General features: G+C 41.7%; 2 protein-coding genes across 3 annotated transcripts; one reads left to right on the top strand and one right to left on the bottom strand.

Annotated features, from left to right (window-relative positions):
- Positions 1-299: 299 nt before the first annotated feature.
- ankrd50l (ankyrin repeat domain 50-like) lies at positions 300-15,674 on the bottom strand. 2 transcript variants are annotated; one of them, XM_079358279.1, is made up of 4 exons: positions 15,465-15,674; positions 12,179-13,006; positions 5,762-5,979; positions 300-4,856 (listed from the first exon to the last, which is right to left on the bottom strand). In XM_079358279.1, the coding sequence occupies exons 2-4, from the start codon at positions 12,604-12,606 to the stop codon at positions 1,306-1,308; spliced, it is 4,197 nt and encodes a 1,398-aa protein (XP_079214405.1). In that variant the 5' UTR covers positions 12,607-13,006; positions 15,465-15,674; the 3' UTR covers positions 300-1,305. The 2 variants fall into 2 exon arrangements, with proteins under 2 accessions (XP_079214405.1, XP_079214404.1); XM_079358278.1 differs by lacking the exon at positions 15,465-15,674 and having other exon boundaries at positions 12,179-13,241.
- Positions 15,675-20,492: 4,818 nt separating this feature from the next.
- hpxa (hemopexin a) lies at positions 20,493-24,535 on the top strand. Its single transcript, XM_079358156.1, has 10 exons — positions 20,493-20,569; positions 20,861-20,880; positions 20,998-21,075; positions 21,213-21,370; positions 21,463-21,616; positions 21,893-22,105; positions 22,543-22,638; positions 22,891-23,021; positions 23,108-23,252; positions 24,073-24,535. The coding sequence occupies exons 1-10, from the start codon at positions 20,508-20,510 to the stop codon at positions 24,300-24,302; spliced, it is 1,287 nt and encodes a 428-aa protein (XP_079214282.1). The 5' UTR covers positions 20,493-20,507; the 3' UTR covers positions 24,303-24,535.
- Positions 24,536-25,182: the final 647 nt, after the last annotated feature.

Below are 25,182 nucleotides of genomic sequence, written 5' to 3'. Positions count from 1 at the left end.
TCCAGCAGAGGTTGAGCGGAGGGTGCGTGAGGGGCTGTAGTGATGGAGGAGGTCGCAGAGGTAAGTGGGGGCTAGCTGGTGAAGAACTTTGTAAGTGAGGAGGAGGTTTTTGTAGTTGATGCGAAATTGTATGTGTAAGCTCTTTTTGTAATCTCATGTGGCTACCATCATCCTGCTGCCAGCCCTATTATCTCCATCTGTGATGCTTCAGATCAAAAGATATCCATGACATTTTGTGTTAGAGAGCAGCACATGAATCATTGAAACACGTTCACAAATAAGAAGACGCAGCAGAGGCAGACAGTTGTATGGCATTGTTTGCCATTTTAATGAATGAACATAATTAAATAGGAATTCAATGGCAAATGAAAAATCACTCGAAATGTATTTTGATCACAAACACGTTCATAATCAACAACCCTCCTACATCAAGCTGCAGTTTTTATGGTCCAACTTTTGCTTTCCTTCCTGTTTGCTCACAGGCATACTACAGGGAGCCAACTCGATCCAGTTAACTTGGCTGTCTTCTATAGTTTGTCTCATAAACACTGCTCTGGGTCAGGCATTGGAAGGCTTGCATTTCTGCAAAATGATTTTGGTTTTCAGCAACAGGCCTCTGGAGGATGTAGGTCAGTTTATGGTAAATATACAAGGCTTCAATAAAGGCAAAGGCTGAAAGCTTTGAGCTCTCAAAGAAGGATGTTTTGGGATCTTTACCAACAGAGAAAAACATATCTCAACCTAGAAAAGGCAGCGTTTTCAATGTAGAGCTAATAAAGACCTCAACAAAGAGGAAAATATGATCCGAGTTTGCAGTTATTTCAAATTTAAATAAAAACATTTGTTAGTTGGAGACCTACATACAGTAACAAACAAAACGGAAAGGCAGGAATGTAAGCTTTGATGTCATTCAGTTCCTATTTCCTCTGTAACTTTCTGATGCTTGTGGCTAAAAAGACTTTGTCTCACATCTGCATCCAAAGAGCCACTGAAACCTTGTGAGAACTCATTGAACTGCAAACCTATTTTACATAAAATTTCTGTGAATGCTATGAATGCATTCTTTAAGTAAGAATATTTCCATCAAGAATTTATCAGTCAATTCTAATCCCGAGTAAGTTAAAATTCCTAAAATAGTAATTAAAAATACTACAAAAGTCCTTACATTGAAAGTGGAAATAGAAAGTATTTTGAAGATTGCTTTAATATTTAATTGATCTCTTTTAGTGACTTTGCATGAATTGTAATACCAAATTGTATCAGCACTAACCCAAATACTTAAAGAAAATAAAAACAAAAATGCAGTCACAGGGGTGTCTCTCTCTTGTATAAGGCTGCACTGGTGGGACCCTCAAACTGCAGTTTAATGGCCTGTTTCAGATTAAGCTGTGGATCCGCAGTTGTCATTGCGACCACAACATTTTCTGGCAAGGCACTACATGGAGAAACTGGGGTAAAACTGTAGCAATTAGATGACAAAATGTTCTTTTGGGGTCCAGAATCCCAAGCTTTCCCTTGAAATGGGCTCTGAAGCCTATATGGGTAGCCCAGAGGAGGATTCTCTCGGTCTTTAGCACCTACTCCAGGGTTGTCTTGCCCTGGCATTATCCCGAGGGAGGTCATGACTGATTGCCATTTACCACCAGTGTACGTAGTCCTTTCACCTTTTATAAGGTTTGAGTTTTGTTTGCACATTTTTTCATGATATTCAAGTCCAGACGACAAACCTTTCTGAGGCAGTTCGTAGTTGTGCACCATGGCTGTGACTGTGCAAACAGTGGGAGGGCTGCCTTTAGGATGCCTCTGATTGCTTCCATGGAGGCTACCACAGCCTAAGCTCCCCGGAGGGGGGAGGGTTGAGGGACGGCTACGACTGCGTGGAAGTGAGTGCTGTTGGATCTGTTGGATGAAGCTGAGACTGTCAGCTGGCACTGTCTGAACTGTGGCCAACGAGTGGCAAGTAGATGAGGTTTGTGAGCTCTGCATGGAGTGGAAACGTTCAGCAGTGGAGCCAGGAGAAGATATTGAAGAAGAGGAGGTAGTGGTGGTGACTTCACCACCTGTACTATTTGAGAGGCCTGAGGAGTAGTTCTTGTTCGGTTTTATAGGGGAGAAAGTGCTTGTGGTAAACAGGCCCACGTAGTGCTTGGCTCCATAGCTCTCCAAAAGCCTAACAATGTTAAAGTGACCATGTTTCCCAGCCACTTTGATTGGACTACGAGCATATTTATCCATGTGATCGGGGTTTGCTCCTCTTTCCAGAAGCATTGCAACAATGTTAGCATGTCCCTCCTGGGCAGCGATGCTCAGAGCTGTTGCTTTCTGGTTGCAAGAAAGGTCAATAATGACACCACTGGCTTCCAGGAGACGGCGCCCTACTTCTACATGTCCTGTCCAAGCCACTGAGTGTATTGGTGGCCTCCCTTCTGCATCCTGTGCATTAGGGTTTGCCCCATGCCTTAAAAGAAGGTCTACCATCTCCACAGATCCCTGCCATGAAGCCACATGAAGTGCTGTACGGCCTTCAGGGTCTCTGGACTCCAGGGGCACCCCACCTTTCTCTATGAGGAGTGTAGCCATTTCAAGGCGACCCTCTAACACCAGGAGGTAAAGCAGAGGCCTTCCCTCTGCGTCCCGGACATCAGTATCAGCCCCTCGCCTCATAAGCAGGTCTGCGACTTCAGAATGGCCCTCTAAGAGGGCAGCGCTCAAGGCAGAATGTCCATCATATGCCCTGTGATCAATGGGAGAACGTCTATCCAACAACAGCCTAACAGTGCTCCAGTGACCTTCCTGAGCAGCAAGTATAAGAGGAGTGCGTCCTTCAATGTCCATCTCTCCAACACGTGCCATGCTTCCTCGTTCTGTCAAAGCAGCACACACAGTGCGATGGCCTTCACAGGCAGCAGCATGCAGTGGAGTCCAGCCAAGGTCATCTTTGTGGTTCTCATCCAGTCCTCTGTCCAGCAGGGAGCGGACAACCTCAACGCTGCCTCTCGCTGCTGCCAGGCAGAGTGCTGTCCTGCCTTCACAATCAATGGCATCCACAGCTGCTCCCCAGAAAAGTAGCCTTGATACTGTTTTCATGTGACCCATTGCTGCAGCTGCTAGCAGGGGAGTAACAGCAGCCGCAGCAGCGACATTGCCATCAGGTCCAGCTGTCTCATCTACGTCAGCTCCAGCTTCTAACAGAAGCTCAACTACGTCGTCATTGCCCTCATAAGCCGCAAGAAGCAACGGTGTCATTCCGTCATGGTCTCTGTGGCCGGGATCTGCTCCACGCTCCAGCAACAAACTTGCCACCTCACCATAACCTTTAACCCCTGCTGCTGTAGGGACACAGAGGGCAGCAACTGACAGAGCAGTTCGTCCATCTCCATCTGCTAAATTAACTCCTGCATTGTGGTCCAGCAAAATCTCCACAGCTTCATGATGTCCCATATAGGCAGCAGCAATGAGAGGTGTTCGGCCTTTGCTATCAACTCGGTCAACCTGTGCCCCAAAGTCGAGCAGAGTAAGAACAATTTGTTCATGACCACCCCATGCAGCAGCTCTTAGAGCAGTCCTGCCCTCGCTGTCACATCCATCCACTATTGCTCCAGCATCCAGAAGAAGCTTGACAGCCTCGCTGTGTCCTCCCCAAGCAGCAGAACGCAATGCTGTCCAGCCTTCATTGTCCACATGTTCCATCACCTGTACTGCAATTTCATGCTCCTGGCTCTTTGCCCACTCAAGCAGCACAGACAAAACTTTGACATGACCCTGTCTGGAAGCCAAAGTCAGTGGCGTCTGACCATGAACATCACTGTCCATTGGATTAGATCCATGTGCAATGAGAAGTTCAGTTATATTTGCAGAACCTTCGTGGGCTGCACTAGCAAGCAAGGTTCTTCCATCAGTGGTACTTGCATGGTTCACAGACAACCAACTGTCTAACAGCTTCTTTACAGATACCTCCTTTTCAAAGTCCTGTTGTGACTTAGTTTCCTTTTCATCAATATGATGCTCTTCTACGTTTGGGTCCACATCTGCAAGAAAGGCTGCCGAGAACAGTCCACTCCTCTTTAGCAGCCGAAGAACTTCTTGGCTGACCGGAACAGGAGGATGGGTTGAGGATGTGGTGACAGTAGTACTGCTGCTCGGAGTAAGAACGGGCACACCTGCCCAAATCATCCAGAGTGCTAATAATGAGGGGTTTTCTTTGTGGTGACCTGAGCAAACTAAATGTGTGGCAAGCTGGCAAGTACCCTCAATGTCAAGGTAGGGTCCCTGCAAAGTAAGAGCCATGGCAAGCATACTGTGGCCTTCAGTTTTGCTACACAGGTACTTCTGTGTGCAATACTTCACATCTGTCAGCCACTCAGCAAAACTAGCATGAAAAAGTATTTTGGTGCCCCCGGGTCCATCGATCAGGAGAGGCGAGAGGGTTCGGAGCTTGTTCTGAAAATCCTGAAGGCTGAGCAAGTTGTCATGTGTCCAGGCTGCTGTAAATAATTGTTGGGGTGTGAGGGGCCTTGGGGCAGCCAGGAGAATATTGAGGAGAGGTCTGACATAGACAAATAGACCCCGTGGGAAGAGTCTCTGGCACAACCAAAGATAGAGGCCATTTAGAGTCCCAGGTATGTCCCGTATCTCTCGGAGACCCACCAGTGCACCTGCAACGCCATCAAGCACACGCTCAAGGAAGAGCATGCAGCCACTGCTCTTAATGTGAAGGAGATTCAGCATGTCAGCTGTGTCAGGGGTGAGCTGGCGGCGAAGTGCTGCTTCTTCATCGAGCCGGCAGAGGATGTACTGCTGCACGTCATGGACTGGGGGGGGCTTCCTCAGATCATCCAGGCAGAGTTTACGAAAACCTACAACATAGAAAGAATTGCACATTTTTTTTACCCAAATACGTTTTTTTACAATTTTGCCTCTTTGGATTAATCTCTCTCTGTCTCGTTCAATGATTATCACCATATGATACTCTGACATCATTAAAATCAGAAAAACAGATGGCCTTATGAACACTTTAATCACTGCGAGGAATTGATGTGTTAGCTTGAACATTTTACTTTATAGTACTTTATTACCCTTGGATTACATTATTTTGTACAAGGGTTAATGGTTAAAAATACATTGGTTAAAGAACTGCAGTTGGGATCTTGGATGAGGAAATAAATCCAGTGCTGTATAATTTGGTCATTAGTTTCCATTACACAACACATCTCTCCTTCATCTATAATTCATTGCTTAAGTAAGGCTGGGGCGTAAAACCAGAGCACTCAACCTCACACCAGCTTTTAACAATACAACAGTCAAAGATCCTTTTTACTAAATCTGTATAAAAAAACTTTTGTGTCTATTTTATTAAGACCGTCATTTTATATATTTCATTACATTCACTCATTACATAAGTCAGAACAGAAAGGTTTCTTTGAACTTGCAGTAACTCAGTCATTGGGTGTCTGTTTAATAATATGGATGGTGAAATCCGATGCAACATTAATGTTAACAAAGGACAAGAATGAATGATATCAACCCAAAATGCAGACAGCATAATTAAAGCGATGATGGATGATTACATGGGAAATCCTGACCTTTGGACTTTAGAACTATGTCGTTCAATGTGTTTCAAATTCACTGATACAAATACTAGTCAGGGAATTTACTGCGTGATCATGACAGCCCGATATCTACCTCACACATATTAATCCTGTCTGGTCCAACACTAACTCAAATCTACAGTATAACATTAAAACGAGCTCTCTTTTCTTACCTGAAAACATCTTGCACACAGCCTTGTTGTGACGACGGACAGAGCAGACCAGCAGGAGCCAGCTAGGCAGCAGGTGTTGATTTGCAGCCAGCAGCTCTGCTATGGAGCTGCTCTTCCCACCTCCAATGCCTGCCTCAAATCCTACATCAATGGAGTCCACCACCATCATTAGAGACTGGCCAGGAGGAGGAAGATCCAGCAGGGGTCCCAAAACTGCTCTAAGGGTGACAAAAGGCAGACATAAAAAGATAAAGATCAAATTCAAAACATCTATCAAATTCAGTCGAGGGCAGATGAAAAAGCTTCAAGTAACACAAACTGTGTGAGGGTTTTTTTTTTTTTTTAATTGCCTGCAGTGCAATTCCACAACCGATACAGAACAAAGCAATTCAACCGTTTCAAAACAAGTCAGTGACTCTGAATGTAATCACTCCATCACTATTCAGAAAGCTATTTTCCCATGACTTGAGGCAATTACACTTACAACATGGAAATGTTTTGTGTTTTCCACGACACTAACTTTACAAACAGTTCTTGCACGGGCGAACCCTCGAGTTGTGAGTAAAGAAAACACACTTCAAAAACATCATGAAATAAACAACCTCAAATATCTACACTGACGAAATTCCAACAAGACCATGATTTAAATTTCTCATTGTAAATCTTTCCAAAACACTTCATCAGGCTGTTTACTTCTCACACTCAGAGTGAAAGAGACGAGACTACACCATGTTCTAGGCTACAGATACTATTTAGATTGCAGCTTCTTCCAGTAGTAGAAGGTAATATCCCTTAATTAAGAAAGGTTAGGTTACCCCGAGGAATATTCTTCCAAAAGTAAAAGTAAGGCAGAATGAGTTACAGGAGCTTGTTTAGCTAAGGCTAGTCCGAGCGTGTTTCTGTGACTTAGGATCTCTTTGCACTCAATCCAACATGGCTCAGTATTTCTGAAATCTGACACATTTACTTTTTGGTCAGGAAACTGTGTGATATTAAGACAATGCTAACCTCATATATTGACCCTGTGCATTAGACATGGTTATGACTTATGAACAAAAATGGCAAATTGTGTACCTTTTAGTGTGTTTGGTACATCAGTGCTGAGCCAGATAAAACTGTAAAGTTGAACTGTCCTTCACAGAGCACAGTCAGCAGCCTCCCTGCTGTGATCTGAAGGTGACTCACTTTAATGGAACTTCTGACATTTCCTGCTCCACCCTGGGGCATACACACACACACACACACACACACACACACGGGTTGGTGTGTGTACACATTAAAAACACACACACAATCCTCACTTGCCCAAACACACTTGCACATCCTTCCTTTGAAGTCCTTCCTGAGCCTTACAGCCCCTCACGGTACACTAACATGCTTGAGCTTTAATTCTCTGAAACCCTTCACCCTCTCTGACCAAAACATCAAAGAAAAATATAAAATCACATCCAACTTCAGCGTAATTGCTCAATGCAGATTTCACCTTAAAAGTTCACAAAACATTAAAAACAATAGACCTAAAAGAGAAAAGTGTACACATCATGCATAAAACAGGAATGACTGAATAATAACCTGAACTCCTCTTACAGGGTGAAATGGTTTCTAACTCCATCTTTAGCTGAAGGCTCTTATTCCTGAATCTTGACCTAAGACCTGATGGAAGTTTATCCAAGGGGACAACGTTCTGCACTCAACACAACAAAACAAGAGTTTTGCTGCAGTACAAAAAAAAATCTCAGCATGTTGGCGACTTTTGGTCAACAATTGTTCCCTGACAATGCCTGCTGTCTTCTCTTTATTTGAGCTTAAAAAAAAACTGAAATAAAAAAAGTCTTTACAGTTTATGGTGTTTTTATTCTTCCTTGCCTACATTTCACAAACTAGGTAAACTGTATTTACAAGGTCCGATTTAAACTTGACTGAAGAAGGTACTGTGGAGTCTTGCTCTGAAGGTGACAAACGGTGGTTAACCTGTGACAGCACAGTGCAATGAGTGGGTCACACAGCAGCTGATACCAACTGTAATAAACACAGGGTGTGTGTTTGTGTGTGTGCTGTTATTACTTGTAATGTCTATGTTTAAGAGTGACCAGAAGCACCAGACAGTCACCTTTAGTCACCAAGCAGATGTCCTTTGAACCCTTATTCTAAGAAAACCAAAAATCCTCAACTCTCTCTAAAAAACAGGATTTCAGCTTTTCATTGTCAAATCACCAACAGTCTATAAGCTACTCTAAAAAAAATTTCTGATGCCAAAAAAATAGCAAAACAAGCACCATTTCCAATCCTTTAAAAGCAAAATCTGTTACTGCCAGGAAGGAAGCAGCAACACAAGTGTTGATCAAACACTGAGGAGAGGTCATCCAACCTGTAAACACAGCCGCCAAGGAAGAGATGAAAGAACATTTCATTTCAGACGGGCTGATACAGAAGCTTGGCGAGTCAAAACAACTGAACGTGTTGGTTTCAATGCTGTGATATCACAATCTGGATTAACATATGCATTTTGTCTGTGAATTTTACAGAAAAAAAAAAAAGTCATCTGTGATGTGTCCAACAGATCCGCCTTGTTTGAGCTTCTGCGGTGAAACTGTAAAAATGAATGTCAGGAAAAACAACTACAATAAACAAATGTATGTTTTCTTTCAACTCTCTCTAATTAGCATTAGCTGCAGCATTGTGCTGTATGTTTAACATGGAGCATATTTGACAATAAACAACCTTGAGCACTGATTGGTGAACACATGCAAATGAGTTAAAGGAAACACATCTCAACTCATGATTAATTTACAGATAGCAGTTAGTAAATCAATCCCCAACCACAATTATCTTTGTGTGTTAGTCTGCATGTAAACATACTGACTGTAAGCGACATGTAGAGGAGCGACTCAGGAGGATTTCAGGGGCTGTCCTGAAATTTTCTAGAAATGTCAGGACTGTGTGTGTGAAAGGGCTTAGCAAACGTTCTTTGGTCAAAGATGTCCACATCAGTTTACGACCCTGTTCATAAGGGAACATTTGCAGGCCAATCCTTAATGAGTGTGAATCAGCTCATAAAACATAATCTCACCCAGCCGACTTTTATCACCAAGCACATCCTGTAATTAAAGGCAGATCTAAACCCTGCCGCGGGTGACTGCTTCACCTCAGTTACAATAAGCTTATCAGACCTCTGTGTGCTTTAGTCATCTGATTTAAGTGACACTCCCTCACTGGCACACTTTCGGTTCTGCAGAGAAGAAGGAAGTGTAATGAACCTTGTATTACTGATTCAGGTTTTTCCGCTTCATTCAGCCCACACAGTCCTGGGCACAGATCTGAAGGAGACCTCTGACCCTGAGCTTTAAATGGACTTGTAGTGGGGAGCATGTGACATTCTTATTACTCTTATAATCAGGTTCCCTCAGAGCCAAACTTTATACTGAATTCCCTTCACAGACTTTCAGACCTGCTCAGAGACTGAAGTGAAATCCAATTTAACCTTCAGGTGACTGTCTTCTAACTGAGCCTAGAACAAGACTCAGGCTCTTCTCTCTAGTATAAGCCACCTGAAGGCGTTTAACTGAAGGTGTACCGCACTTTCATGTCTGTTCACCTGTATTCATGCCTGTAGTGTATGAAGGTTTAGTTCTTTTCTGCGCTTCAAGTGTTTTCCAAAAAGCTGAAACACTTTGAACAAAACATAGAGCGGTGAGTCAAAAGTCCTCCGCCTGTCAGATCAATGTCCTCGTGACTGTATATGACCTTTCAAAGGTTTCCATGTCTTCAGCAAAATATTTCCAATACCAAGAGATAGATGTTTGTGTCCCTGGGTCAGTTCGGTAACATCACCCATCCACCTCCCTGTAGCTTAAAGCTGTGAGCAAAACCATTGTCTTTAGACGTTGATATCTCTGCATTGGATTTTTACCATGTAAGACTTTCCCTCTGTTATGAAGGACGCTTCTTGTACAAAGATTCCGCGACTAAATTTAAATGTACTTACGTCCGGACATCACCACCATCCCATCCCCAATACCACCAAACTCAACACTGGCCAATCAGTCATGATGTTTTGGAAGAAACGCTGGTTTATCTCTAAAGTAAGAGAAGGCACATGTCTGTCATCTGAGCTGATATCGATGTAAAACTGCTGCACCCCTCACTAATAGTCATTAAAGGTATGAAAACTAGAAGACTGAAATAGAAAATGGTATAACAGCACACTTAAGTGACATGTATCTAATGAAGGACCTGTCACTCCTGTGATTTGCTTGGTACCAAAGCACACAGGCAACAACGGATTATTTTCTTTGTGGTAAGAACAAGTGAGCTGAGCTTCATCAGTGAACCCAACCTACAAGTTATACAATGACGCATCAAGTTGTTTCTCTTTCTTTGATTAAAAATCAACCGGCAGTACCACACATCTAACCTGTGGAGGTTTCAGGCAGCGGGAGCCCCTCCACATGAAACAGTTCAGGAACAGTTAATGATGTGCCGACTCCAGACAGCTCGCAGCCTGTTCAGGGCCTACGTCTCATGTGTTCCCTTTCACTGCCAAGCCTGTGTTTCATCAGTTTGGCTACGACTGTTCTCACATGGCGGAGTCCGCCCGCAGCCACAGCTGCTGGATGAGAGCCAGCCAGAGGGGGGATGTGGAATCCAGTCCGGTACTTCACACCGGAGTAGAGCAAACACAGGAGGAGTGTAAAAGAGCTCTGGCTCATCGTAGAGTAAACACACCAGGAGAGAGTGAATAAGATTGGAGAGAGGAGTACGACCTCGCTGACTGGTGCAGAAATGGTCACTGGGGTACTGGAGGCATTTTTCACCTCTTTGTTCTTTTTTTCCCCCCTGCTCTGAAAGGATGTTGTGTCGTAAATAACACTGTAGCATTCATTCACACTGGAGGCCTATTGTGTGTGCCGTGAATGGGCGACATTATGAGAGGAGAAATAAATATAAGACGAGGAAGAATAGCTGATGTCGCCATTTTCCTGTGGCTGTTGTGGCCTCTCTTTTGCTTCAGACATGGTTTTACATTTTACAAGCTTTGAGCCTCTCTTTGTGAGTTGACAGTACAAACACCTGCAGAGAATGGCCTCTATTTAGAGAAAAAATATGTGCAGGCAAAAAGCTTTTATAGATCTTTTTCCCAGGACATAAGTGACAGCGGAGGCTGTTTGACACACCATCATGTCTTTTTGAGGCACAGTTGGGAGCTCGAGATGATTGAATACAGTGTGGAAGACATTGCAGCTCATAAGACAAACCAATAGGTGTCAGTGAATGTGCGGAGGCAGCTACTGATGATTTCATGAATCTCACATTTTATCATCTCAGATGCTTTTACCGTTTCAGCAAAGTAGTGTTGTACTTAAAATCCGTCTTTGTCTTAAGACCATCGTCTCGGAATCAAAAGCATGTTTACTCAGTTATGTCTGAGCCTCAGACTGGGCGGAATTTAAATCAAGATCGCTCAAGACCACCGATAGGCTTTATGTCCACGTCATTAATTTGATTCTTCGGAAAACGCCTCTTACTGAAAGAGTCAACTGTAATTCATTCAGAATGAGATTTTTATCCCCTGGTTACATCTGCAACCTTCCCGGTGTTACGGTCTAAGTGAGAGACATGTCCACTGATTTTTTTCTTTTCTTAGTCTGGATTCGGTCTTGATCCCTAAATGACTCCGCTCTAGGGTATGTGTTGGTCTCAGACTCTTAGTGTGGTCTGGACTACAATACTACAACAAACTCTAGAAACCATTTTTCTTGTTTTTTTTCTTCATGTAAAAAATCATGTTAAATCAAGAGCTAAAAAGAAGTTGTGTAAAGAGTACTCTTAATCATTTCTCATTATGTGATGCTTAACAGTTTGTCTCTACAGCCTATTAGACAAATCCTACCCTTCATGTTGTGAAACATTAGGAGCAGTGGGTGTGAATTTATTTTTCAAAACACAAAACGGGTCAGTAATGTCTCCATTAGCGTTCACTGTAATGTGTCTGCTTAACAATGAACAATGGGGGATTTTGTCCAGAATGTAAACAGTCAACAGAACTCTGGTGTTTAATCTGAATACCTGCGAGAAAGCGTGAAGAGGAACTTGTTTCACAGGTTTCACCTATTTATACTTCCTTCTGATTGTGTCAAACACTCCACGGCTCTCCATGCTGACACATGCTGAATGGACCCTTGTTTATCTGTTCTTGCTTGTACTAACAGTATCACCATTTACAGTCAGTGATGCAGCACTGCCTGTCTGCCTGTGTTGAACTGGGAACCATCCCCACTGTCGAACATGCAGACACATGCACAGTGCCTGGGTGCCTTTCATGCTTGTTAGGGTTAGGGCAGAATGTCGAAACGAAAAGCAAATACACGCTAGCTATGAGAATTTTTAAAGTCAAATTTGAGAAAGTGTGACACGAACCTCTTGAAGGTGTTTTCCGGGTCCTTCTGGCAGGTGAGTGGCTCCAGAGCAGAGGATACAGATGGCCTGTTCAGGATCTCTTCATACCCAGGCGGGAGGACAGACGAGGACCTCAGCTGATCCACCAGGCCCAAGACGAACCTCCACAGTACCATGCTCCTCTGGTCCTCCCTCTGGCAGAAGTGCGAGGCCAGGCAGCGCGATGCCAGTCCGACTTCCACTCCTGCTTTGGAGGTGGGCCACACCACCTCGGTGCACAGGGCTGTCTTCCCTGCACCTGGACCCCCTGTCACCAACAGCCCTGGCGGATGTCCCGGCACAAAGCGGTTTTCCAGGCACCGCCGCAGCTTGTCCAGCGCCCATTCCCGGCAGTAGAAACGCCGGCCCTGGAGCAAGCTGCAGCTGCTGCCAAATCCACTGCTGCTCATTGGTTCCTGGATGTCAACTCACTGCTCTGAACTCCATGTCCCATGCTCCTCCAGTAATTATTTGTACCCTGACTTTTAATTTTAGCTGCAGCTGGTGACAGCCTCTGCTCGTGACAGTTTTGGTTTCCTCGCGTTGTCAGTTTCTGGAAGTGTTGCATCAGGCGATCATTATCAGTGGCTGCTCTTCCCCTGCAGGTCTTCTTTTTTTTTTTTTTTGTTGCAGGAAGGGGAGTCAAAAAAAGGTCGATAAGCTAATAGGTCCACTCTTCATTTCCTAATTTGGGCTTGTCTTCATCTTTTAGGTGCTCTAGTTTAGAGCAGCAAAGCAAACAAGAGGATCCATGGTTACCACCGCATGTCATGCTTCTCCTTCCGATGGAGGAGCTGCTAAGTCAGAAATCTGAAGAGGGAAAACAAAGAGTCAAGAGAGAAACTGACAGCATTGTACTTACTGATTTAATGTCCTAATAGCTCACCCTTCTCCTGACTAAATCGTTCTCTGTCTCCCAATCACAGCCATAGTCTTCTCTCCTCTCAGTTTGTGTCCTGATCCTTTTGAGATTTTAGAGGCATGGATCCCAAACTGGAGCTCTGTCATTAAATTCCCCTTTCCTTTCTCACGCTCTTTCCAGCCTCACACTTCCCTCCCTCTCTCTCTCTCTCACTCTCTCTCTCCCTCTGGCACTCTCTCTGTCTCGCATACTCTCAGGTTTTTCTTGTTTTGTTTTTTTGTCTCCTCCCCCTCTCACCGTGTTCGTCGGCACATCGGGACATGCACAGGAGAGTAGCGAGAGAGAAGAGCAAGAGAGGGGAGGAACGATAGCCGGGAGCGGTTTTTTTCTACAGCTGACAGGTGGGGGGAGGGATTTACCTGGGGTCAAGGCTCAGTCACAGGGCAGTGCTACACCTGAAGCACTTTCACGACTGGGACTCACACTGACTACCTTTACCTTTTGGTGAACCCCCCTGGACAGCTTTGTGTTTGCACACCTGTGATGTCTACACAGACAGCCTCTCTGCTGCTCAGGTGCTTCTACTGAACATATCTTTCTACTCTGAGTTTCCCTTTGAAAATGGCCATTAATAATCAATAACGTTTTGCATTATCTTTTTTTTAATTAAGGGAGAATTACAAAGTTATATATATATATATATATATATATATATATATATATATATATATATATATATATATATATATATACGGGGAGGTGAGATAAAAGTCTGCAGAATGAAACACAGCTCGGAGAGTATGAAAATGAATATAGATGTAAAAGAAAAGAAATTCTCTCATGAACTCTCATGAAAAACTTTCAAGGAATCCAGACGAGGAATGTCAAAGACTCGTCTTTGACAAAGTGAGACACAGTGGTGAGGGAGCACATTTCGCTGCATTTCAAGTCAGTGACTCATTCACCACCAGCTACAGTACATCTGTGAGATTATCACTGCAAAAAGCCTCACTGCTATATGCTCACCAGTGACAACATGAGAGACGCAATGATTCAGGGAGCTAATGTTAATCATGAAATCTAAGAACAGCCAAGTGGTACATTTCTTGGATTTAGCTTAATCTGGCTTCACCACACCAAGAAAAAGATCAAGCCTCCTAAAGGGGGGGCGACACATGTTCTGCACACTCAGCTACCAAGTGCCAGAAAATGAGCTGAAGACATTTGCGGTTTTCGCAGGCAACCGAAAACAGAGATGAGGATTACTGACACGCAGTAGTGAAGTTGTCAACATTCTTGTCATTACTTGGTGGTATTTACAAAGCCTAGTAAACCTGGCATGTAACCCGCAGGGACGCTGCAGCAGCAGCAGCATCTCAAGAGAGGAGCAGCGTTGTTATAGGGTAAACGTTCTATCCAAGAGTAAAATGAAATGTGCGACCATGTCTGAACAAATTATAAGACGCTAAAAAGCAGCTACATGCTGAGCTGGGCATATTCAAACTTCCGGACAGCTTATGAATCTGCATGTTATTTGTTTTCTACTGGGCCATGATAGACAAATAAAACCCATTCACTTTCAGCTACACTAGATACCAAGTCTCTGCTGAATGCTTGTCACCAGGTCCCAGCCTCCCTCCAGGCCTCAGGACATTTAATGGATCATTTTGGAAACCCTTTTAAATTTTAAAAAAAGTTGCACCAGTTAAGAGTCAGAAAGCAATTAACCGCGTAATGTTATGACCATGGGGGGGGGGGAAAAACAGACATAAGGACCCTTTTGCTATATTTTTAACATAAAATAGCCAACAAATATGACCTCTAAACCTGTTGTGACCTTGAAGACTCTACCTGATGTTACCTGGTACTCCACCTAAGAAACACTGAATAACTGTTCATTAATCAAAGATGTGCAATGGGAAATTTTGTGGATTCCTCCTTTAAATGAGAACTTTTGATTTAGGTAATATTTGTTAAAAAAAAAATAAAACAATACGTAACTGGTCAGATTTTTCATGAATAATTCAGGTTAACCTTAAGCAAAATTCATGAGGCTGATTCTGTGGAATACATGTGGCACACTAAGCCTGCTGTAGCCTAACACTAATGCTGAATCAGTCCCTTCAGACACATATTCCTCTCTTACACTATTTAGTAATCCCCCTCAGGCTGCCAGCTCTTTACCTGCAGTCAGCTTCGACTGGAACTAACGGTATTTTCTAGCAGGAAAGGTGTGTAATACATGTCACCTCGTTAATTAGTCGCCGTGGTCGACGCCATTGTAAACAAAATCCAAAGCTCTGCACAAAGACTTTAAGTCACTTTGTTTCCTATAAAGACCACTGAAGTCTGAAACGCTATTAAGTCCCCCCGACTGAGTTTAAAATCGAGCAGTGATGATCTTACCTGACAGAAACGCTCTCCATCTCCGACTCCTTCCTTCACTCTTCCTTCCCGAAAAAACAACTGCACTTAATCACACGTGCGCATCCCTACAACCCGCATCCCACATCGTCACATCAGAGACAAACTTATTATATTCGGTAGAAATGCTGTGCACATTTTGATGACTGTCTCTCTGTGGGTTCGCTCTCTCTCTGCTTCCTTCCTTGCACACTCTCAAAAAGGATGTAAGAGAGGTGGGGGAAAAAACTGAGACAAGGACATCCTCTGGAGGCTTACATTTTCACACAGATATGTGAGACTGGATTTAAGATGTTTTCTAGATTTACTGTCACACATTCATCCTAGTAGAGAAAGAGTTCATATAAAAATTAAAAATAAAAATAAAAAAGTACATTTTGATTTACCACTTTAAATGCACATGGTGTTTTATACAAACCATACTTATTTATTTCTTAATTTGTTCCTGACTGAGGTAATCTGATAGCTTTTCAACTCATTAAACAAATGCATACCTTGAAATAGACTCAGTTTAACTAGTTTCAGTTTCACGTTATTAATTATAAAATTTCCAGTTTGAACTTTTTATGTGTTGCTTTTGTTTTTTCTTATTTTTATTTATTTTTCATTTATTGGTTTGGGTCAGAGTTTGCAGTATTTATGTTTCAGATTTATTTATTGAAACCATTTTTTTAAATTCACAAATCGAATTAAGTGTGAGGGAGTACCTGTGATGACCTTTGAACTTTGATGCTAGGATGTTATTGGTTGTCTTTTCGTGAACGTCCTAAACTCTAACGTCATAGCTGTCCCAAGATGACAACTGAGCTCACAGTGAAATGAGAAATGACCTTTTCACCCTGATAGCCAATTCTCCACATTCTAGCATTATACTCTATAGATTCAGAAAATACCAGACACACACAAATCTCTGAAACACTGAGATCAACATATCACACAAAAGCCTCTGTGGTTAAAATATATGCGACATCCTGAAGTGCTAAATGCCATGAATGTAGCTCATCAAAAATAGAGATGTTCCCTTAATTCATAAAACTAGCCTGCTTAAGCGGCTGACTGTCTGTATGCCAGTGCTTCACTTCACAATTGCTGTGACAACCTCGATAATAATAATGACATTTTTGTCATGCTTTTTTTATCTGATGTTTATGTGAATGTCAGTCTTTTATGTGTTTGCAAGGGAGACCTCTGCTGGATACCTGTGGCCATGACGGATGTCCTTTGAAACCCTTTAAAATATCTGACAGAATTTGAATGGCAGTAAACATTTTGAAGAGTTACTATTTTCACAGTTGTCTCTAAAGTACACATGTTAAAATGATGCTTTGCATTTACTGGATCTCTTCAAACTGCACAGTTGTAAATTTCTCCATCTGCTAGATGAAGAAAGGATTATCTTATCTTATCTTCTATGAATGTTTATAAAATGTTAAAAAGAGAATCCTAAGGGGCGCCGGTAGCCTTGTGATTAGTGCACAATGTATTCCATGTATGAAGGCCATAACCCTCCAAGCAGGCAGCACGGGTTCAAATCCATCCTGGGGCTCCTTTCCCTCATGTCATTCCCCACTCCCCTTCTCTCCCTGATTTTAAAATCTAACCCCTGTCCTATCACCACAAAGAGGCAAAAAAAAAAAGCCCCCCAGAAAACTTAAAACAAAAAAAAAAGAGAATCATGCGTCACTCTGTTACATACAAGCAAAAACTAAGATGAAAAAAGTAAACAGTGCAACAGGCATTGTTTAAAAAAATCAACTTTAAGAATAAATACAGAAATTGAAGTTAAAATCAAATGGATCTGTTAAAACAAGAACATTTTAAAGTGAAATAAGGAAAAAACAAATTAAGCAGAAAATTATGATCCCATTCTCCTCCCCATTAAAAGGAATGAACAGCTCTTAAGATATACATTTTGCTTTTATACCCCACATCTTTCCCTCGATTTCTCGTTGCTGCTTCCTCTCCTGTTTGCTGATGTCTCTTCCTCTGATTCAGTGTATACTCTCATAATGTTTCATCATTCATTACTGTCAAAAAAGCTCTTTCCACATCAATCCTGATGCACCTCAGGGGGCAGAGGAAAATAGCACAACACTGAGTGACGAGTTAAATTGAGTTTCCAGTAACGGTGATGTGTTCTTGATGTTGTACACGTTGAGGAATGGCTTTACAATTTGACAAATGTAGCTGAGTTTAAAATAAATGTCTTCGAGGTGACACAACATGTCATTTGTCAGTGCCTTCAATAACACAATACAAAAATACAAGCATGGAAGTCTTAATTTGATTTTAAATAATTTGGCCTTCACCTTCTTATTCTTTATAAGGCTTATATGTCTTTTACATTCACATGGCCTTACCTTTTCTCTAAACATTTCTTGCTTCGGTGATACTCAATAAAATTCAACCTGGTTAATGATGACCGCACAAAAATCGAACCAACAAAAACAGCCAATGACGAGGAGTCTGACCTCTGAGCATGAGCAGAGTCATTATCAGGTCAAGAATAAGGCTTACTTCATAGTATCTGGGTCAATAACTTGTGAAATCTGAACTTTGTGCAAAAAAAAAAAAACCAGAGGTGCTTTTTTGGGTTTTTTTTTATCAGGTTTGATTATCTGCTCTGTCAACATACTGAAAGCCATAAGATTCAGAAACAAAAGAAAACACAGCATTCAGCTCACAGATGTAATTGGTAGCTCTTTTTAAGACTTTTTCTCAACCTGCCAGATAATAATTTCATTTCAGCCTTTAGAGAAACACCAAACTGCTTCCCTTTTGTTTGAGCTCTGTTTCATTCATTGCACTTCTCGCTTCAATAAACACTTTATTGAACTAGTATTGTCTTTTGAGTTTGAAATATCTTCACTAGGCAACACTGCAGTGTAACTATTTACAGCATTGATTCCTTAACAGAAAAAAAACCTTGATTGCCCATTTTTGGCAGAGGTAATCTTTGTTATTTAGACTTTCAGGTTGAACTCATTTTTGAAAAACGTTTAAAGTTTCAAATCCTAAGCTGCTGACAAGCTACTGTCTGTGCTCGCTCGGCACATGTCATGCCGTTACACATCTGTCCCCGGGAGCTTTCAGAGCAGATTTTTTTTCTCTGACTCAACAACATCGTCATAAATTACCAGCTATCTCATAATCCTTGTGTGTATGTAAGTGTGTGTTTGTGTGTGTATGCAGGAGAGATCTTCTTTGCCTGCTGGGTAAATTCGGAGAAAGCATTCTGATTTTGTTATTAAATGTATTCTTCATATTGTTTTTTAATGGCTCAAAACTACAAAAAAGATATTTGAACTTTAATGCAGACTATCAAACTTTTTCAGAGCAAGGTTATTCAGTCATGGAGGAAGGGCTGGCAATGTTACGTGTTGGAGACTTGCCTTAACAAGTCTCCAACAGGTGGCGTGAAAAGGTAGATTCTCCTGCGCCTCTCTCTCTCTCTCTCTCTCTCTCTCTCTCTATATATATCATTAAAATGTCGATAGACCACTCTCTCTCTCGACTATCAATATAAACTAATAAAAATTCATTCAGATCCAGCGTATATATGTAGGGTCCTTACCCATACAAACAGCATGCTTTTACTGGTGTGTGTCATACTCGTTAAAAGAAAAACATTAAAAGTGGGATTAACAGAGGATTAAGATTAACAATATTATAAAAAAGGAAACCTTTTACAACTTCTCCATGTAAGAGGCTCAGCCCAAATCTATATCCTGGTGCTGCGTCTGAGACTAAGACTAAGACTATGAAGGAGATAGGTCTGTTTCAGTTTGGCTCTGGGAACACGCTAGAAGAGCTGAGGCATTGCTTGGGACAGTGAAACACCTTAAAGAAAGTCATGCTCTGTTGTGTATGTAGTATTCAAGGCCTTTCTGTAGGAGCGATGGGAGGTCGCATCAGGATTGTTGGCCACTACTTAACATGGGGGGGGGTCAGAGAAACACTCAAGGTTTCCTGGGTAAACCACTTTGCCTTTAACCGGATAAATTGAAACATTAACTTTCATTTTGTATTGAATCATTTTTTTACAGGACATATTCATGTTTTAAATTTATATTGATGGGCCTCCTCACAGTTGAGCACTTGTGTTGTTATGAAGCATTACATTGAATGTAGCAATCTCACTCCTCTCTGTTAATGTTCGACTTCCAGAAATTACACAACTCAAGGCTTTAAGGCCTTACAAAGTGCAGTGGTCAGCAGTGTTTTGTTTGTGCATTGGGTTAGTTACCTCTCAGGGTTGGACCCGCTCCGCGATGCTGAGCCAACTTTGATCAACTCAGCAGATGTCGAGAATGTTCCAGAGACAAGAATTACATAAAATGCAGAACTTTTCTGCCAACATACTTTATACTGTAATGACAAAATAGCTCAATTAAAAAATAAAAAAACCCAGAATGTACAGTATGAAAATGGATCCTAAACTTCAGTAAACAAGAAAGTTGAATCCTCCCTCATTTGACTGTAACCATCATTATCTCCCAGCCTCCAGCTATTTATTTTTTTACCTCTTTGAAGAAGGAACTTACAGCAAGCAAATTCTCAGCAGATATTCCCCATGAATATATTTGATGCTACAATGAATACATCAATATTGCTTTAATAGCTGCTGCATTCAAAACAAAGTGCTTTTGCATGACTGCTATGTGATGAATTTTGCATTGATGAGGACTTGTTCGAGGCGCACGAGGTACACATCTATTGATTAGATTGTCATGGTGAAAAGCGAACTCTCTAAATTCTGTGAATCTCTGCTGTCACTCTCCTGGCAGCTGGTTTGATCAGTGGGGGGGGGGGGGGGGGGGGGGGAGAGATAGGAGAGAGTTCTCTGTTTCACATTAAACATTGTGGGCGTCTTTGATAATCAATACACATACACATTGTCCCCTCCTCCTCTGGTACCCAACGTGTTGTTTTGCACGTAAACAGGACATTATAAAAAGCTGGAGCAGCAGCTGCCAGGGGACCCTTCTGCCCGGCTCTGCTGTCTGACCCTGAAGACTTTTTGCCATGAAGCTGCTTGCCCACATCCTGTGCCTCGGCCTCGGCCTCGCTCTGACATGGGCTGATGCGTAAGTAGTTTATAACTTAACATCAAGAAAAACAAAAATAGGACTCGTAAAGTTAACAAAGTTCATTTTAATGCTGCTGGTTTGATTTTTTATTGGAAAAAAAAAAACATGAATATGAGATGCTTGTTTCATTTAAACGTAGAAATGATGATTGTTTTGACAACACTAAAACTCAACACTACTCAAAACGTTTTGAAGGATTTCTAAATTCCATCTCAAATCCTTGCTTTGCTAAATGAGCAGATGTTCTAAAATGAGATATATTTTTTTCTGTTTCTGTCCTTTTTTCAGGCCTGAAGAACATGTAGCACGTGAGTACATGAAAAACTTCCACAGCATGATTGACAGTGTACAGTAAGTTTCACATCTTTTCAATTAGTATACATTTTTCATTTTGAATGTTCAAACTTTGTGTATATTTTGTATAGACGTCCTTGACCGCTGTCAAGGCCTGGAGATGGATGCTGTTGCAGTCAATGAAGAAGGCATCCCATACTTTTTCAAAGGTAGGTGGAGGATGTTGCTTCCTTTACGTCACTTTCTGTAACATCACAAGTTTAACTTAAGAGTGGGGATTGAAAATAAGTTAAATGTCGGACAAAACAGAAGAGCTCTATCTAAAGGATGTCTCCTGTGTTTATAGGCGACCATCTGTTCAAGGGCTTTCATGGCAAAGCAGAGCTCTCCAATGAGTCCTTTGCTGAGCTGGATGACCACCATCACCTGGGCCACGTCGACGCCGCTTTCCGCATGCACTACGAGGACAACCCCGCCGACCACGACCACATGTTCTTCTTCTTAGTATGTAATCTCTTTTTTTTCCCCTTGTTTATCTTCAAGGTGCTTTTTAAATCGAATTTGATTGCTGCATTGATTTATTTGTCTTGACCCAGGATCACAAGGTGTTCAGCTATTACCAACACAAGCTGGAGGAAGGTTATCCTAAGAACATCTCTGAGGTGTTCCCTGGAATCCCCGATCACCTGGACGCTGCCGTGGAGTGTCCCAAACCAGAGTGTGATGAAGACTCTGTTATCTTCTTCAAAGGTTAGTGTCCACTTATAAAATATCTGCATGAGTTCATTTGAACATCAAAATCAACTGAAGCACATATAAACCAATTTCTCACCATTTTTATTTCTTGATACAAGTCAGATCAGTTTCACAGTTTGGTAGGAATCTTAAAGATCCTCTCGACGTTCTGTCTCACTGCGACTAATCATTTTAATTTTATTTCTCATACCCTCACAGTTGTATTTTGGTATCTTAAGCCATCCCACAGTGACTTCAACTTTTATCTTGTGTGGCTTTTTGTCCGTATAGGACACGACATCTACCACTACAACGTCAGAACCAAAGCTGCAGATGAGAAAGAGTTCAAGTCCATGCCTAACTGCACATCTGCCTTCCGCTTCATGGAGCACTATTACTGCTTCCACGGACACATGTTCTCCAAGTTTGACCCAAAGACCGGCGACGTGCACGGAAAATACCCCAAAGAGGCCCGTGACTACTTCATGAGATGCTCCCACTTCAGTAAGTAAAGAATGTGTTCTTTACTAAAGACTATAATCGTTGTTTTAAATCATTACCAAAAAAAGCATCAACTTGATGTCAGATGAGGAAATTAGTTTTCTATACAACCTCTCTCTTCTCACCTCAGTGTTTTCAAAGAGAGATTTAACGCTCAATCTTCCCATTATCTCAAATTGCATAAAAACCTGAAAGCTTCCGATAACTACCTTTAAAAAGAATCTGCCTTTTGCTGTAGAGCGATCAGCAGATTTCCCTGCAATTATTTCACCAAAATGGAGTTCAAGTAAATTCAGAATTCTGAGTTTCTTTGGTTTTAGAAGAATATTTTAAGTGTGTTTTTCTAAATAAAATATGAACAAAGAAAATACTAATGTCAATTTGGTTGCATTGACCAAGCGGATTAGGTTTTTTAATGAGCACTGTGCTTGCCTGTTTAGGTAACGAGAGCGACCATGTTGAGAGGGAGCGCTGTAGCCGTGTTCACCTGGATGCCATAAGCTCAGACGAAGCTGGAAACATATATGCCTTCAGAGGTAAGATCCAACAGGAGGCAAATTCTTCAGAAAAACGCCTTCTCCTTTCATTGGTATCAGGAACAACATCTCAATGATCAGCAAGTTGAGCAGGCAGTAGATTCAAAACCTTGAAGGAAAAAACCGACGAGATACCTAATTAGACCTGACAGTAGTGACATTTAGTCAACTCATTGACCGTGCTTTTGATTTCTCTCAAACCCTTGACTGCAGTTGTTTCTACCTGCTGTAAGTGATTTGTTTGACTCACAGGCCATCACTACCTCTATAAAGAAGAGGGCAATGACACACTGACGGCTGACACCATCGAGAACGCTTTCAAGGAGCTGCACAGCGAGGTGGACGCTGTCTTCTCTTATGAGAATCACTTATACATGATCAAGGTAAAACGAGTAGTTAAGCCGATGTTGACCGTATCATCACCTTTTTATCAAGATTTAAACACATGGTTATTATTTGCCCCCTTCAGGATGAACACATGTTTGTTTACAAAGGGGGTGAGCACCACACGCTCCTGGACGGTTACCCCAAGCCTCTGAAGGAGGAGCTCGTCATCGAAGGTCCTGTTGATGCCGCCCTTTTGTGCGAGGGTGACACAGCTCACATCATCAAAGGTGAGGACACGGACGTCATCTGTAGGCTTAGTAATCCATAGAACAAGCCTCATGCATTAGAGACTTTAAAATTGTGTCATATTGGCATGTGACATTATTATGATTCACCATTTTTTTCAGTACTTTTGAACAGAACAAAACAGAATTTTTCAAGATCCTCTACTCTACAAGCTTTCAAACTCTTCTGGCTCCTTATTTAAAACTACAGTGAGGTTTTTTTAGTATAGACCTGAGTACACAGGGTGGATGTAGCATATGGGTCTGACAAGAGAAGGCAAGTTAAACCTGCATTATTTCTAATAGCCAGCAGGGGGCAACAACTGGTTTTGAAAACACTACATACATTTTGATGGTGTAAAAATCCACCCATTTCATCATCAAAATTCTCCAGATAGTTTCTTCTTTTCAAGACTATTTTAACAAAGCATGAAGTTTATTTTTAGAAATGTTTGGAAGACGATAAAGTATGATGTGCTTTAAGGCGTGGTCACCTCTCAATGAGTGTTTTATTTTACTTAAAGGTGGATCATTTTATTGACATATCATCTCCAGATGAATCAATAACAAATTCAAGCATTTGTTGCCTCTCTGAATTTCACCACATGTTCTTAAAAATGTGTCACTTTTCAACCGGCCCTAAATTGCTTATGACATGCAAATCATCTAATTAACATTTGCCAGTAACCTACTGCAGTTTATCCACAAAATACAATGTCAAAGAAAAACTCTTAGATGTTTGACTTTTCTCTGCAAAAAAAAAAAAATCAATACACATATAGAGAACAGGACTCTCTCACATCTCTCTCCTGCTCTCATCCAGGTCAGACCATGTTTGATGTGGATCTGAAGGCAACCCCTCGTGCTATAACCCAGGAGCGTCCCATTTCTGTCTTTAAGAAGGTCGATACTGCCATGTGCCATGGCGGAGGATTTAAGGTTATTGTCGGCAACCACTTCTACCACTTTGACAGCCCCATGGCGTTTATCGCTGGCAGAGTCATTCCTGAGCAGCACAAGGTCTCCATGGAGCTGTTCGGCTGTGATCACTAAGAGGCTTGCTCTTCAGAACTCAAGTCTCCAGAACGTCTCATTCGATGTGGTGAAACATTGAAAAACAAAATCATCAACAACATCGCGCACAAACCGCCAAAAAACAAGTCCATAAGCTTTTCCTTTTATACCACATCTATTTTCTTACTTTCAAAATGTACTCTTTGGAAAGGGTTTAATGTGTGTTTCTGTGATTCATTTTGTGCTGTTTTACTGTGAATAAAGAGGCGTGTAGTCTTAGCAGAACTGTCTCTTTCACCCTGAATAATACAGAAAATAAAATATATAAGGATGTCCTTCCTGATCTTGTTGCAACTTGCATTTTTAGCTCCTCTGACCCAATCTCCGATAGTCATCTGAGCTTCTCTGGCAATCAAAACATGTTTAATATTTTTGAGCATTCCAGTTGTTTGCTACCGACTGTATAGATATGTATCACAAGGAGGTTAAATGTTAAAGATCCCTGGTGGTGTAACCGGCATAACGGTCAGGTCAGACTAATTAGAGCGCCAAGTTAAGACCGACTTAGCTTAATGAGGCGTAAGCACTGTTGGTGCAGATGCATGACTTGAGCAACTTGACGCAGTTATTGCAGCTTTGACTCAAAGATAACTCCAACAGTATGTTTAAAACTATGAGAACAATTACGTTGAAAAATGCGTTGCAGTAAGTGGGATTAACAAATGTTAATTTTCAGACAAATTGCCCCTAAATATGGAAAAATCTTTGTTCAAATCATTTATGAATGAATCCCTCATTCATTCATTACTGTCAATGTTACGATTCATGTATTCTCATTCTACTCTTTAACTGGTCTTGTAGGTTTTATTAGAAATTAATTGCCATTACTGGCATAGCTTTGGATGCATCCATCTTTATT

This window comes from Symphodus melops (assembly GCF_947650265.1).
Source record: "Symphodus melops genome assembly, chromosome: 12".
Lineage (NCBI taxonomy): Eukaryota > Metazoa > Chordata > Actinopteri > Labriformes > Labridae > Symphodus > Symphodus melops.
The sequence above is the reverse complement of the archived record's forward strand: the minus strand, read 5'-3'. Positions and strand labels throughout refer to the sequence as shown.

Excerpts from the sequence above, each read along its gene's own strand:
- ankrd50l (XM_079358279.1), bottom strand. The coding sequence starts at position 12,606 with ATGAGCAGCAGTGGATTTGGCAGCAGCTGCAGCTTGCTCCAGGGCCGG. Across the intron at positions 5,980-12,178 it reads CCGGAAAACACCTTCAAGAG|AGCAGTTTTGGGACCCCTGC; the intron begins GTTCGTGTCACA and ends TGTCACCCTTAG. Across the intron at positions 4,857-5,761 it reads TGTGTGCAAGATGTTTTCAG|GTTTTCGTAAACTCTGCCTG; the intron begins GTAAGAAAAGAG and ends TCTATGTTGTAG.
- hpxa (XM_079358156.1), top strand. The coding sequence starts at position 20,508 with ATGAAGCTGCTTGCCCACATCCTGTGCCTCGGCCTCGGCCTCGCTCTG. Across the intron at positions 21,371-21,462 it reads ACCACATGTTCTTCTTCTTA|GATCACAAGGTGTTCAGCTA; the intron begins GTATGTAATCTC and ends GTCTTGACCCAG. Across the intron at positions 22,106-22,542 it reads CATGAGATGCTCCCACTTCA|GTAACGAGAGCGACCATGTT; the intron begins GTAAGTAAAGAA and ends TTGCCTGTTTAG.